General features: G+C 39.5%; 1 protein-coding gene across 2 annotated transcripts in view; it reads left to right on the top strand.

The window, feature by feature from the left end:
• Positions 1-14,405, top strand: part of ap1ar (adaptor related protein complex 1 associated regulatory protein) — a 120,943-nt gene that overhangs the window by 91,649 nt on the left and 14,889 nt on the right. For both annotated transcript variants that reach the window (XM_072583512.1, XM_072583418.1), the window contains 2 exons: positions 8,356-8,420; positions 10,177-10,253. In XM_072583512.1, coding sequence (XP_072439613.1) covers positions 8,356-8,420; positions 10,177-10,253 — 142 coding nt within the window. The remainder of the gene's footprint in view (positions 1-8,355; positions 8,421-10,176; positions 10,254-14,405) is intronic.

Genomic DNA, 14,405 nt, shown 5'->3' on the forward strand with positions numbered 1-14,405 from the left:
TATGATCTGCAAATTTATTTACACATCTCTTGTTTACAAGTTTAATTATGTCATGTTACTGTAGGGTTTTTTTTCCCCCAACAGCAAAGCCTTATCTAGTTTTAGAATGTACGCAAAATATATTGACTGTGCTCAGATTAACTATAAATACACAGCTAGAAGAAATTATCAATGGTCGTGTGTTGACATTACCAGATAAGGTAATTGAATAGGCCAGCGGTATTTGCACTCTTGCAGCTCGATGCATGGAGAAGAGAATAACTTTGTTTTGAGGTAGTCAATCTGAGTACACAAAATGTCAGAATCCTTGAAGTTGAAGTGGTGGATTTCACATCAGCCACAGTATAACTGCGTCTGATGCAAGCCAACGTTTCAAACTTAAATTTATTTGGATTACTGTAGTCTGCTAGACTGCTTTTTAAGTTTTACTTTAATATTAAACATCAACATTTCATCGATGCTCTAATACTGGGGAACATGGCATTGTTTAAGGATTTGAAACTACACAGTACGGACCTCTCCTTTGTCTGACTAAACAGCAGGTCTAGTACAATTGTGCTACCAACTCATGCTGATGCCTCTGCAATAAAACCATAGTTTATGTTCAGATTGCCAGTTTAAGTAACCAGTTCACTTAGACAGTTTCTACCATCCTGTCCACATACTCTAATTTGATTGTTTTGATATCAACAATAATCCAATTATTCGACAGTGATATGATCTGAACAAACAACCATTACTTTCTATGAGGAGGCTAACTACCTGAGCATCATCATTTGAAATTGAATCCATTGACTTTAACATCAAACTCACCAAGTATCAATGTGAATTTTAATCTTTAATATAACTGGCAATAAATGAGAGCCTTGCTGCAATGAATGAAAATTGTTATGCATATAAACACTTGCATCATTGACAGACTGTTTTTTAAAGCACAGGGTGGAAGCTTGTTTGTGTCAGACAATATGTGGATGCAGATCTAAAAGTGGGAGGTATTCTACTTAGGGGCAGGTTGGGTTTTCTGACATGATTGTATTCTTCTCAGCTCATTGCTTATACATACATGGATGAAGCACCAAATTTTATGTATAGGCAGGAAGATCTGCTCTCCTCCAGGCTTCAACTTCCAAGTACACCCTAGAGAGGTCGCAGACCAGGCAAAAAATGACACCGCATTTAGCAGCACTTTCCTGGAGATTCTTGCTATCTCCTAGAAGACTATCTACAAGAGAGGGTCAGTTCTTTGCCATACAATGAAAGCAGACTGGACAGAAATGGCTGCGAAGGTCAGCATCCTTGGGTAGCATCCAGAGAACCAGGTTCTAGTTTCGCAAGGTGGTGAATGGTCTACTGAATTCTGCCAGGGCATGTAAACTTGTCTGTTCAATTCCTCATATCCATTTTGCAACTGTAGAGGAAACCAGATACAAGATATCTCCGTCAGATGCCTTGATATTAATTTAAATGCCCTGCGTGTAATGCAGTGACGCTACCTCGCCCCACACACTTCTGACGAAAGGAGCTGCAACACTCAGTTTATGCACTGACAGATTACTGATCTTCACACCCAAGAGATCGTATACATTGTTTCTCGCCAAAGACTTATGCGGGACAAAGACTGGACAGAAAAAGCTAAAAGTCATACAACACCAGGCTATTGTCCAAGAAGTTTATTTGGAGCACTAGCTTTGGAAGTGCTGCTTCTTCTTCAGGTGGACAACCACTTAATGAAGGAGCGACGCTCCGAAAGCTAGTGCCTCCAAATAAGCCTGTTGGACATTAACCTGGTGTTGTGATTTTTAATTTTGTTCACCCCAGTTCAAACCGGCTGCTCCAAATTATGGACCAGAAAAGAGAGCTTTGCGATGAGCACGTTAGAACTCAGGCACGAACATCATTGGTTTTACTGCATCATCAAAACATGGAACCACCTTTCATTCAGAAACTTTAGCGCAAACATCACCCATATTCTTAGAAGTGTCTTCCACACAATCAGAGATTTGATGATTGATTCCTCTACCGCATCTGCCAATACTGGCAACGAGCTCGAGTACACAAACTATTGACTCTTCTACATCATTACTTCAAAAGGAGAAGAATCAAGCTTACTGTGTGCACAATGTGTCCGGGTCATTGGGAGGGAGAGGGGTTGTAGAGAACACTTGACATAAGCCTCCAAACCCCTTCAAGAAGCAAGTTGCTAATGTGAAAAGAGAGCATGCCAGGGATGAAGGGCTGCTCGGATAGTTGAAGCCATCTAGGCTGAGAAGCTCCAATCTATTACTCCACTTCTGGACATCAAGCACCAACATTTATAAGACCTTGAGTAAGGGTGTCAGTTTGTGCAATTAAAAAAATCTTTGTTTCTTCATACAGCCTCCTGATTCCACACTCGATCTAGGACAAAAGGGAGCAGAAGGGCTACCTCCATCAGCCACTTTAGACAATTTTAAAAAGGAACAGTAAGTGTCTCTCAGATTGCGCCATTGAGGGCCTCTTCCCCAGCAGCGCAGATGCATTTACTCAGTAGACAACTCTCCAGAGAAGGCTTGAGCTCATGCCAACGCTGTGCCCACCAGAATATGGACCCATAGCCAAAGAAGGAAGAAACAGCCAAGATTTCCAACACCAAGAGACTTGCTGGGAATCAGGCCTCTCCTGAGTCTAGTACAAATGCTGAACTTCTGGAGTAGACTATTGAAGAGCTGAAGAAGGGAGCAAGCAGAGAAATGTCTGAAGAGGTGCCAGAGACCGTGCATTGGCTATCATGAAAGACTTAGGAGTCGGCCCAAGTTCTGAATGCTGTTGTGGCTCTAGGGTACATGTATGGATGCAGGGGGGAGTTTATTTCTCAAGCTATGGATGCATTCAATTTATTGGCTCAATGAAAGAGGGGGGGGTTGCAAAGGGTCTTCAACTTCCCTCCAGGGAGGTCATACTTTTTGAGGGAGCGGTGGTGTGGGGTGTTATGGTGGTTTGCTGGAAACACCCCAGCAGCAGAGGTCTCCAGGTCCCAGACCACTAGAAGATACCTGCCAATGCTATCAGTGGCAAGCTGGCATAGCGTGAACAGGCTTTCTGAAGCTCCACTACAACTGTCAAGGAGTCAACTTATGTGCAAGGGTGTCATCCTTCTGTGTGAACTAGCACTTTAAACAAATATAGTAATTTTGAGCACAGTCCTGTACTCTGTTTTAGTCTGATAAGGGTTCTGGTTATTCGTTTGCTTATGGGCTACACTTTGTACCACATGTACGAGTGTGTCATGTTAAGCAGCATGTAGAGTGCTGCAGAGGCTGGTATTCTCGGCATGCTCCGGAGCATAAGTGAGCTGTTAGGATTTCAAGAATGAATCAGCAGAGGCTAGCCACTCTACGTCTCTGTCTTACATGAACACCCCTTTAAATAGAGGTTTGAGCCATGTAAGCACTGTTCCCACATAATCCCACGTCTGTACGTAATAATGCTTTGGCCATGAAATGTAATAGATTTTTGGTGCAGAGGGAACAAATAAAGTTATGCCAAGCAAACTACTGTATCATTTAAGGAAACATTTCCCTTAGGACAGAAATCCCTCTGCACCGTAATCTTATCATAATTCTGATTGTCCACATACCTTAATGAAAAACCTAACGTAAAATCTAGCCTCAAATCTTAACTTTGAGTCAATTGCTGCATGCATGAAAAGCAGTCTGACTCTTTGTATTTGATCCCCCCCGTGATATAGCCCAGCAACTTTGGAATCTCCCGTCTGTATTACAGTTTTGTTGCATGACTTTAACCTTCAGATTCATGGGTCAGTGAATGCTCATGCACGGCTGCACATAGCATAAGCCTTTCCACCATCACCACTATTGATGAGTCTTTAGTGTCCTTTTTTCAGTTAAATAGACCACAACATGTGGTTCAAATGTTGATGTTAGGAATTGATGGAGCTTCTACACCTTTATTCTGCAATTACTCCTTCCTATCAGTACTAAGTTCTTAACTGAGCACGCAACAATATTTTTCAGTTCCTGTTTTGATACCCCCCATTTGGGTGTTTTTTGCACTGTGCCATAACATGTGCAAACAGAACTGGGGACCCTCCCATTTGGGTTACGCATTTGTTACAAGACTGTCTTTTGTAGATTGATTTAGGAGAAAGACCGTGGTTAAGTTTTAATTTGATTTGTTCAGACTTCACACTATGCTTCACCTACCACCTTCCCATCTCTTTCACCAGTATTATAGATAGCCTTCTCCTTTTCTTCTGGCATGGTCGGTCTATATTCAATTTCTACGAGACTATCAGCCTTACCACTATCTTGCTTAATCCTACTATTTCCTGATGTGACTCCCATCTCCAATGTTAGTTTTATTCAAATCACTTGTTCTTTCTCCCTCCCTAATTCACTAATTCTTCTATTCCATTCCCTGACCTAACATTACAGACCTCACCTCTTTGTCCCCTTGCCCCTAACACTGATTCTGTCCTGTGCATCCCAGTTTCCTTCCGCCATTCCCCAGATTGACACAGTGCCTCTGATAAAGGTCCTTTAATTCAATCTCTTCTATTTTGTTTCTTCCTACCTGATCCACCCTGATCGGAACGTTTTTGCTTGAGCTTCTCTGCCCATTCTGGCCAGGTTGCTGGTATGGAAACCAGGGAAGCAGCTTGCTTGGTAAGGTTTCTTAACCCCTTACCCTCAAGTGACTAACAACAACAAACAAGACTACATTGCAACTGAGACTTCTTGAATTGCTTGTCCTCATCAGGATTTACTCTGTAAACTGTAAGCATTTGTACAGATAAGTGGCTTGGTTTTGAAGGAGGCAAGTTAGTTGACGTTTGTACACTCCAGAATTTGGAGAAGATGACTATCTCACCAGGTATGTGCCCCTCATGTATGGTCAAGTTGTGAACACATGCTGTGCAAATTTGGGAGATAGGATAGTAATTCCATCAAGCCAAGGTGTCGATGAGTATTCATGACATGTTAACAAATGTAGAGGACATCAGGAAAGCCGACCTGCCCGAAAGATTGAGAAGTTAATACCGAAACTTTAACCACCCTTCTAAAATCTACAAGTAAGTGCAGAAGATTCCATCCACAAAATCACATGGAAAAATGAATAATTTTCCAATAATGAAACAGTCTTGACTGGAAAGCGGATGCAAATTGGGCAAAAAAAGGCAACACATTGGAGGGCTGGGAGCAGTTTAGATTTCAGCGAAAGAGGCCTAAGAAATTAACAGGCAGCAAGTACAAATTGAGGGTAAACTTGCAGATAACTTACAAACGGCACGGTGGCTCAGTGGTTAGCACTTCTGCCTCACAGCATCAGGGTCCCAGGTTTAATTCCCGCCTCAGGCGACTGTCTGTGTGGAGTTTGCATGATCTCCCCGTGTCTGTGTGGGTTTCCTCCGGGTGCTCCGGTTTCGTCCCACAGTCCAAAGATGTGCAGGTCAGGTGAATTGGCCATGCTAAATTGCCCATAGTGTTAGGTGCGTTAGTCAGAGGGAAATGGGTCTGGGTCGGTGTGGACTTGTTGGACCAAAGGGCCTGTTTCCACACTGTAGGGAATCTAATCAAACTGACTGTTAGAGCTTCTATAGATTTATGAAAATAAAAAGACGAATGGAGACAAATATAAGTTCCTTACTATCAGAAATGGGGAAGAGTATAATGGGGAACAGAAAGACGATAAACCAAGAAATACATATTTTGGTTCTGTCTTCACAAGGGAAGACAAATAATGTTGCAAATGCTAGGGAACACCAGCCTGTAATGAGGAAAAGGAACAGAAGGAAATTAATATTAATCGGAGATTGGTGTTGTGAAATTATTGGGATTATAAACCCCACACTATAAGAAGTGGCCCTTGAAATAATGGATGCATTGATGGTCATCTTTCAAAATTCTATAGACTCTAGAAAAGTCATTATGGATTGGAGGGTGGCTAATATAGCCCCATTATTTATAAAAAGAGGCAGACAACAGGAAATTATAGACCAGATACCCTATTATCATTATTGAGGCTAGTGCAAGAGTCCATTATAAAAAGATTTAGTAGCAGTGCACTAGGAGAACAGCGACAGTATCAGACCAAGTCAGCATGGAATTACAAAAAGGAAAATAATGCTTGGCAAATCAACTGGACTTTTTTTTTGAGGATCTAAGTAGAAAAGTTTGAGGAGTAGCCAGTGAGTGTGGCTTGCTTAGATTTTCAGAAGGCTTTCGATAAGAGCCTACTTAAGAGGTTTGCATGTAAAATTAAATCATTTGGGATTGGGGGTAGTGTACTGATTGGGATAAGGAACTGGTTGGCAGACAGGAAACAGTAGGAGAAATCTGTCTTTTTCCAAGTGCCAGGCAGTGAATAGTGGGGTACATGGATCAATTTTTGGATGCTAGCTATTCACAATATATCATAATTGAGATGAGGGAACTCAATGTAATATCAAGTTTGCAGATGACAGAAAGCTGGGTGGGAGGGTGAAATGTGAGGAGAATGCAAAGATGCTTCACTGTGATTTGGACAGTTTGACTAAATTGGCAAATGAAGTAATGTGGATTAATGAGGTTATCCACCTTGGCATAAACAGAAAGGCCGATTGTTATCTAGTAACAAATTTGGAAAGCGAGAAGTGCAACAGGAGTTGGGAGTGCTGGTATAGCAGTCCCTGAAAGTAAGCATGTAGGTACAAAAGGCAAGTGGTATGTTAGCCTTCATAGTGACTGCGTTCAAGTACAGGAGCAGGGATGTCATGCTGTAATTATATGGCCCTAGTGAGACCATACCTGTTTTGGCCTCCTTATATGAGGAAGGATGCTCTGTCTATGGAGGGAGTGTCACAGAGCTTTACCTGAATGATTCCTGGGATGGCAGGACTGACCTGCGGAGAGAGAGATTGGCTCTGTTAGGAGTATTTTCACTGGAGTTTAGAAGAATGAAAGGTAACTTTATAGAAACCAATAACATTCTAACAGGACAAAAAAGGATGTTTCGAATGATTGGGATGTCCAGAACCAGAGATCACAGTCTAAGGATACAGGATAGTTTAGGATTGAGATGAAAATTTTTTTCACCCAGAGTGTGGTGAGCCTGTGGTATTCTCTGCCACAGAAATCGGTCGAGGATAAAACATTGAATGTTTTCAAAAAGTGGGGGGTAGATGTCTAGTGCTAAAGCTTATTGGGAGAAAACAGGAACAGGAGACAGAGTTGGACGATCCGCCATGATCGTGTTGAATTTTAGAGCTGGCTAGAAGAACTGAATGGCCTATTCATCTTCCTTTTTATATTTCAATGTAAAGTCTTGACTGTGTCCTTTTTCAGTTCAAATCCCTTCATCAGAGGGCTCCTCATCCCATCCTCTGCCTGTAACTTGCTCCAGCTGTACAATCGTCAACCAATTACAATGCTTCATTTCTGGCCTTATGCATTTGTTACTCTTTTGTCCCATTATTGACATTTGGTCTTACTGACACTGAGCTCTCTCCCTAAATCGCCATCTGTGTTTTTGACTCTCATCGGTGAGATACCTATTGAAAGCTATCTCTTTGTGCAAGCTTTTGACAATCATTCTCTCTGGCTCGATGTCCACTCCTATGTGAAGCTCCTTGAGCATTTCCTTATTTTCAAAATGTTATATAAAAATAAAAACAAATTGCTGGAAAAAGTTAGCAGCTCTGAAAGCATCTGTGGCAAGAAAGTAGAAGTTCTGAACTCCATTTCTTTAGAAGGGTCACTGGGCTCAACGTTAACACTGTTTTTTGTCTAGATGTTGCCAGACTTGCTGAGTTTCTCCAGAAATTGTTTTTCAGATTTCAGGAATCTATGGTTCCTTGTTTTTGATATAAAAATAAGTTATTTACATCCTGAAGTCATTTGGTCAATACACCTGGGGAATATTGCAATAACCTATTTGAAGTTTTTTAAAAACTTTTTAAATGTTGTTTAAGAAATTAAATTGCAGTTCAATCTATTTATTTTAGTGAGTAGCTTACTGATCTGATATAAATACCTGGTGAAACTACATATTTTACCTTTTTTCACGACTGTATTAGGAGTATTTCAAGATTAGCTCCGGTATGATACTTGATCCTGAGGCAGGAAATGAAAAAATATTTTATTTTGGAATATTTGGGGTTTCTGCTCAATACTTTTCCTCCCTTTTCTTGGTAGTTTGCTTTCTGCTTTACTACTCATGTTTTTTTTATTTAAGGCCACCTTGATGGAGGCTCTACCTGCAAGTTAAACCTTGTATATTTTACATCTTGCTTCATCTTCCAGCTTCTGGTCTAAAAAATAAAGTAATAGTAACTAATGAACTAAAGATAATTAGTTAATCAATGTGTGTGCTTTATAGCAACAAAGGCTGCAAAAGCTGAAACAGAGGACCAAGTCTGCTTCAAGCTCTGATCAGCAAAAAAGGTGAGATCTTTTTTGTATTAAAGTTTAAAGTATTTTTTTATTTGTAACTGCTCCAATTATATCTATAATTAATAGATATTGTAAATGTTTATCTTTTAATTTTTGTAAAATAAGGATTAAGAATTATTTATACAGTCTGTTCTGATATGATAGTTCCATTCCCATGCAATCCTGCATTAAAAGAGAATAGTGTAATCGCAGCACCATTTAATCCAATGGGACCAGAATCGTGTTATAGCCAACACAGGTAAGGAAAGTTGGTGTTCTACAAATAATGATCTAAATTCTTCAATTGCATTATCGCAAATTTGTATTGAAGAAATGCATGTTGTAGTGGAACCGACTGTAGTACATATTATGAATTCCCGTTATTTCTTTTGGACGATTACTTTCCCCAAGAGCTTAAAATGGCAAAGCATATGGGAGTTACAAAAAAATAGCAGAAGCTAGCTGGCATGCATGTTCCCAAGCTGTTCCCACCTTATAACAATCAATGAGCTAAGTCGACCAGTGGCAGTATTTGACATCAGTGTGTTTTAAGGAAGAAAAATATCAGTTGTTTCCTGGTTCTGTTTGGTATCCTTGTAACATATTCAGTGGTCAATTAACTTGCCTATAAATACTTAATTGATTGTGTCATTTAAGCTTCCACTTCAAAGTTGTTGTGAAAGATTGCTGTGTGGTTGTAAATCCCTTGTAATTTGAATAAATAAGTTTGAATAGATACAAGTCCATCTGTGCTGGTTCAGGGGATAAAAAGCAGTTCTTGCTTCTTGAAAAGGAGTGAATTTGCCCAGTGTTCCTCCTCCTCACCTTTATTCAAGAGTATAACCTAATCTCTGCAACCTTTCCTTAAAACTTAACTCTCTTAACATTGGCATTGTTGTGGTAATTCTGTGCTAGCTCCTCTCCAAGTCTTCTGTATTCTTGCTGAGGGTTGTTGCCCAAAACTGTTCCAGATGGAGTCTAGCCAGGCCTCTGTGAAGCTGTAATACGGCTTCCACCCCTTAACTGAATACAAATGCCCAAATCCATTATCCTTTTAAATTATTTTTTTTCCTGTCCAGTGATTTCTGTACTTGGATCCCAAATTTCTTTCCATCCACAGCTCTTACCGTTCACCATTCAGGAAGTATTCACATTATCTTTTTGTCTAGAATGGATATTGTTATACATTGTGTTCTGTCTGCTATTGTTTTGCCCACTTATTTAATCTATCACTGCGGCCAGCATTCAATAAGATCATAGCTGATCTGATAATCCTCAACTCCTTTGTGCTTTTCCCCCATAACCCTTAATTCCCTTACTGGTTAAACCTTAGCCTTGAAAATGCCGAATGACCCAGCTTCAACAGTTCCCAGCAGTAACATGTTCCACAGATTGACTGAGATAAGGCCCTTTGCTCTCCCACAAGGGGAAACAACCTCTCCAAATCTAACCTATCATGCCCCTAAGAATACGCTTACAATAATGTCACCTGTCATTCTTCTAAGTCCATTGAATATCCCCCCAATCTATTCAACTTCTCATAAGACAGTCCTCCCCTTGTATTATCCTAGTGAGCCTTGTCTGGGTCACCTTCAATGTCAATATATCTTTCCTTAGACCAAAACAGCTCTCCATATTCCAGGCATGGTCTGACTAGTGCCTTGTACAGTTTTTGTCAGACTTACCTGTTTGTCAAATATCTAAAAACAGGCACTTCAGTGCACATAACTAAATGGATTGTTTTACTTTTCTACCCTGTTCTGTGTAGTGAGACAGTTGAAGAAGACTTTGAATCATATTTACAACATGCAAAATCTCAATCTGAAGCTTTTAGGAACCAACACAGTAAGTTTTTGTTTGGTAAATAAGAATACAGGCACTTGTGAATGGGTTCTGTTCTGGAGTCTATTTGCAAATCAATTTGTTTGCAAGTCAGAACATGGTTCAGGAAAATGAAAATCAGCATATGTATAGAAAACGTATGTGTCCAGATTTTTAAATTTGAAAACTATGCAGGGGATTACATTCGTAAATACACCCATTCGTAAGTCGGATGTTCGTAAATTAGTGAACCTTTGTATAATTTCTCCAAATTAAATTTTGCCGCAAATATTTTATTAAATACATGAATCACTGTTTTAGCAACATGTAATTTATTGTACTGATTGGGCAGTGTGCTAGAATAAGGACATCATGCCACTTAACATTTCAATCAATAGATTTGGTTTGAATACCTGAGATAAGAATGGCACAGATTCATGAATTATTATCCTCCAACGTTGTTGTGGAACTTCTCATTGAAACAATGAAATCATGTACTGAAGGTGCTCTGTCAATGGTGTTAATGGAGAATTCCAGGATATTGACCCCAGTATATTGCTCAAACAATGATACAGGTCCATGTCAGAATGCTGTGTGATTGCAATAAAAACTTATTGGTGACTACTCATAATTCATCACAGCACCTTCATTGGCAGACTTGATCCTTTTCAATCAAACTGTTAATTGTTTTGATTTCCGGGTTTATGTCAGAATTATTGGCTTTGATAAGGGATTGTAGCTCGTTCAAAGGCCCAAAGAGTGTTTTATCTTGATCTAATCATTGCAAAGTTTTAATTACTTCCGGCTCAATTGTATACTTAGCCATTTAAGATCTATTTGTATATGTAATTCCTGAATTACTAACAATAATACCTTGTTGGTACAGGTTCCATATTCATAGCTTCAGCAGAAATAGGCCGTTAAGCACTTTGAGCCTGCTCTGCCACTCAAAATGATGCTGGGTGATATAATTTGTCATTTTTTTGTCATTGTTTTACTTTTCCCACCTTTCAACATTTTTCATTATGGATATTCTTTAACAAACCTGCAAAAATGCATGCTAACTACATGCTCAAAATTTCCATACCACATTCCTTCACCTTTTCCAAATATCACAAATCTCTACTTACCTTTCAAAGGCTCTTAAACATGTAATTACTATTAACTTTATTGCCTTATTCTTCCATCACAATTTATGTACCAAAGAATGCTGGGGTTAAAATCAGTGATATTCTGTCTATTTCAGACCAGGTGACAATTAATCTTTCTGCAATCTTTAATACAATCAGTCACTCCACTATCCATAACCCCTCTGGCATATTTCCAGTTTCACATGTTCTCCAACTCCCAAATTACCTTGTATTTACATTATCTATCTTGGCTTCCTTCTCATCACTCAATTTGCATTAGCTTTTTGCACCTTCGTGCATTGCTTTAAGAATTGTTGTTTGCAAATCTATCTATGACTGCACTGCAACCTCTTGCAGCTTAAAATCACTGCTTTTAACTTTTTATTCTGACTTGGGTCTATTTGCCTCCTTCTCCTTTCAAACTTGATTTTTATTCAGAATGTTCATGTTGAGGCTTTTGTGCCTGTGGAATTAGTTTATTGAATCTCTCTCCTTTGCTATATTACTTCCCACTTTTCAAAACAGCCTTAAAAAGGAATGTCTTGGGCCTTGTGTTTAATCATTCCGCCTAAATTATTTCCTCATCTTTCCCAGGAAAAAAGCATTGTGCCTCTGTTTAAGTGTTATGCAAATAATACATTGATGAGCAAAACCAGCTCTGAACAAGAGTCACTGAACCTGAAACATTAGCTCTAATTCGTCTCCACAGATGCTGCCAGATCTGCTGAAATTTTCCAGCAATTTATGTTTCATTTCAGGTTTTCAGCATCCACAGTTCTTTTGGTTTTTTGAAAGATTGAGGAGATCTCTATTTTTTGTAAAATAAAGAAATCTTAAACATAGACAGTTCTCTCAGGGATATAAGGTAGATCACAATGGCTGTGATGTCTAAAACTTTTAGCGGGGGGGGGGGGGGGGAGATCCGTGTTGGAGCAAAAGATAAACCATTTAAGACCAAGATAAGACTGGACTTGCTATCTTAGGATGGAAAATCTTTGGAAATCTCAGTTTCAGGGAACTATAGAAGCTCAATCATTCAGTAAGTTCAAGACAGAGACTGATAAATTTCTAATTATTAATGCCATCAAGTGATATGAAGACATCAAAGGAATGTGGTTTTGAGGATTGAAAATCGTGGAAAAGACTCAAGGGGGCGAATGGCCTATACCTATTTTCCTAAACTGTTGAAGGACAGTAAGGATCAGAAAGTCATTGAGGTGATTTGAACATGTTATCAGTCTTTCCAAGCCCTAAACAACTTATGATCGTTTCGACTATTGTACTGAGTTTTAAAGATTTATGCTTGAAAGAACAGTGATAAATGGGAAAATCTGTTTCACCAAAACACACTTATGTACAAAATTAAACCAATTTGACATTTATGGAAGAGCATAAATCACTTACAGACTGCTACATATAATAGTTAGTGTTTTTAAGATGTTTGAAAGCTCTTTGAACTTCCACAATGATTTGAATGCCTCCTAAGAGTATCTGAGGATGGATGACAAATACAGGTATTGTGCCAGCAACACCCATCTCCTAATGCAAAAATAAATTAGCCCTGCAAACTGCTCTAACTAATTTGTACAATTCCAATGCCCTTTTATGTTTGAAATAGTCTAGAATAAATATGATTTCACCAGTAATTTATTGATTATCATAGAATCCTTACAGTGTGGAAACAGGCCATTTGGCCTGACAAGTCCACACTGACCCTCCAAAGTGTCCCACCCAGACCTATTCCCCACCTTTATTACTCTACATTTCCAATGACTAACCTACATATCACTGAACGCTATGGGCAATTCGCCTAACCTGCACATCTGTGGACGATGGCGAAATCAGAACACCTGCAGGAAACCCAAGCAGACGTGGCAAGAATGTGCACACTCCACACAGACAGTTGCACAAGGCTGGAATCAAACCCGGGTCCCTGGTGCTGTGAGGCAGCAATGCTAACTATTGAGCCATCATGCAGTAGATGTGCATGATATAAGGAATTATTCAGCTATTGACTGAAGCACTACAAGAAAGAAAAATAAGATGCATTAATTTGAAAAGGCCATCGCTGCAAACATCAACAATTTTGACAACTTTGCAACACTTGCACGCATGAGGATATACAATATTTGAAATATGAGGTCAAACTCATCAAATGTGATATCAAAGTTGCAAACAGATTGGCTTAATCTTAGTCTCTTGCCAGGAAGAGGGGTGGGGTTTGGAGTGCTTACACAAATCAATGGCTTCAGTCTTCCAAGTGTATAGTTGAAGGAAATTTCCTCTCATCCAGTCCTGGATGTTCGTAAAGCAGTCTAATAGTTTTTATCAGCAGTGAAATAGTAAGAGTTGGTGGTTAGGTAAAGCTGAAGGTATCCTCTCTGTAGATGTGATAAACAATACAACTTTGGATCATGTTGCCAAGTGGCAGTATGATTGGAACCACCCCACCCCCACCCCGCCCCTTAAACTGGAGCAAATTTTGGAAGCGCTGTAGGGAAATGGAGCAAATACTTTGTTTTTGTGGGATATGGCTAAAAGTAATGAGGTTCTTGCCTGGCTAACCTCTCAATTGTGATGGTTGAAGGATAACTTCTGTGTGCCATCCCCTTCCTTTTTTTTTATCCAGATACTGATGTGGGATTTTTTCAACTATCTGACTGATACGGTTTAACAATTTATATGAAAAATTGCACTTCCAAGATTGCAGTGCTCCATTACTACAATACAGTAATGTCAGCTAGGATTTATGTGCTCAAAGCTCTGGATTGGAAGTTGAACCCATGGCCGCATTGACAAAATTGCTACCATTGAGCAGTGCTGACTATGGAAGCTAGTCAGTCAATATTGCAAATGGAGTAATGTGACTACTTTCTGTAACCCCTCCCTCACTTACATTTCATCTGAGTTCAAAAAAGTTGTGAAAGGTATTAGGTAAAAACAATGACTGCAGATGCTGGAAACCAGATTTTGGATTAGTGGTGCTGGAAGAGCACAGCAGTTCAGGCAGCATCCGAGGAACAGTAAAATCGACATTTCGGGCAAA

The sequence above is a fragment of the Chiloscyllium punctatum genome, chromosome 1 (assembly GCF_047496795.1).
Source record: "Chiloscyllium punctatum isolate Juve2018m chromosome 1, sChiPun1.3, whole genome shotgun sequence".
Taxonomy (NCBI): domain Eukaryota; kingdom Metazoa; phylum Chordata; class Chondrichthyes; order Orectolobiformes; family Hemiscylliidae; genus Chiloscyllium; species Chiloscyllium punctatum.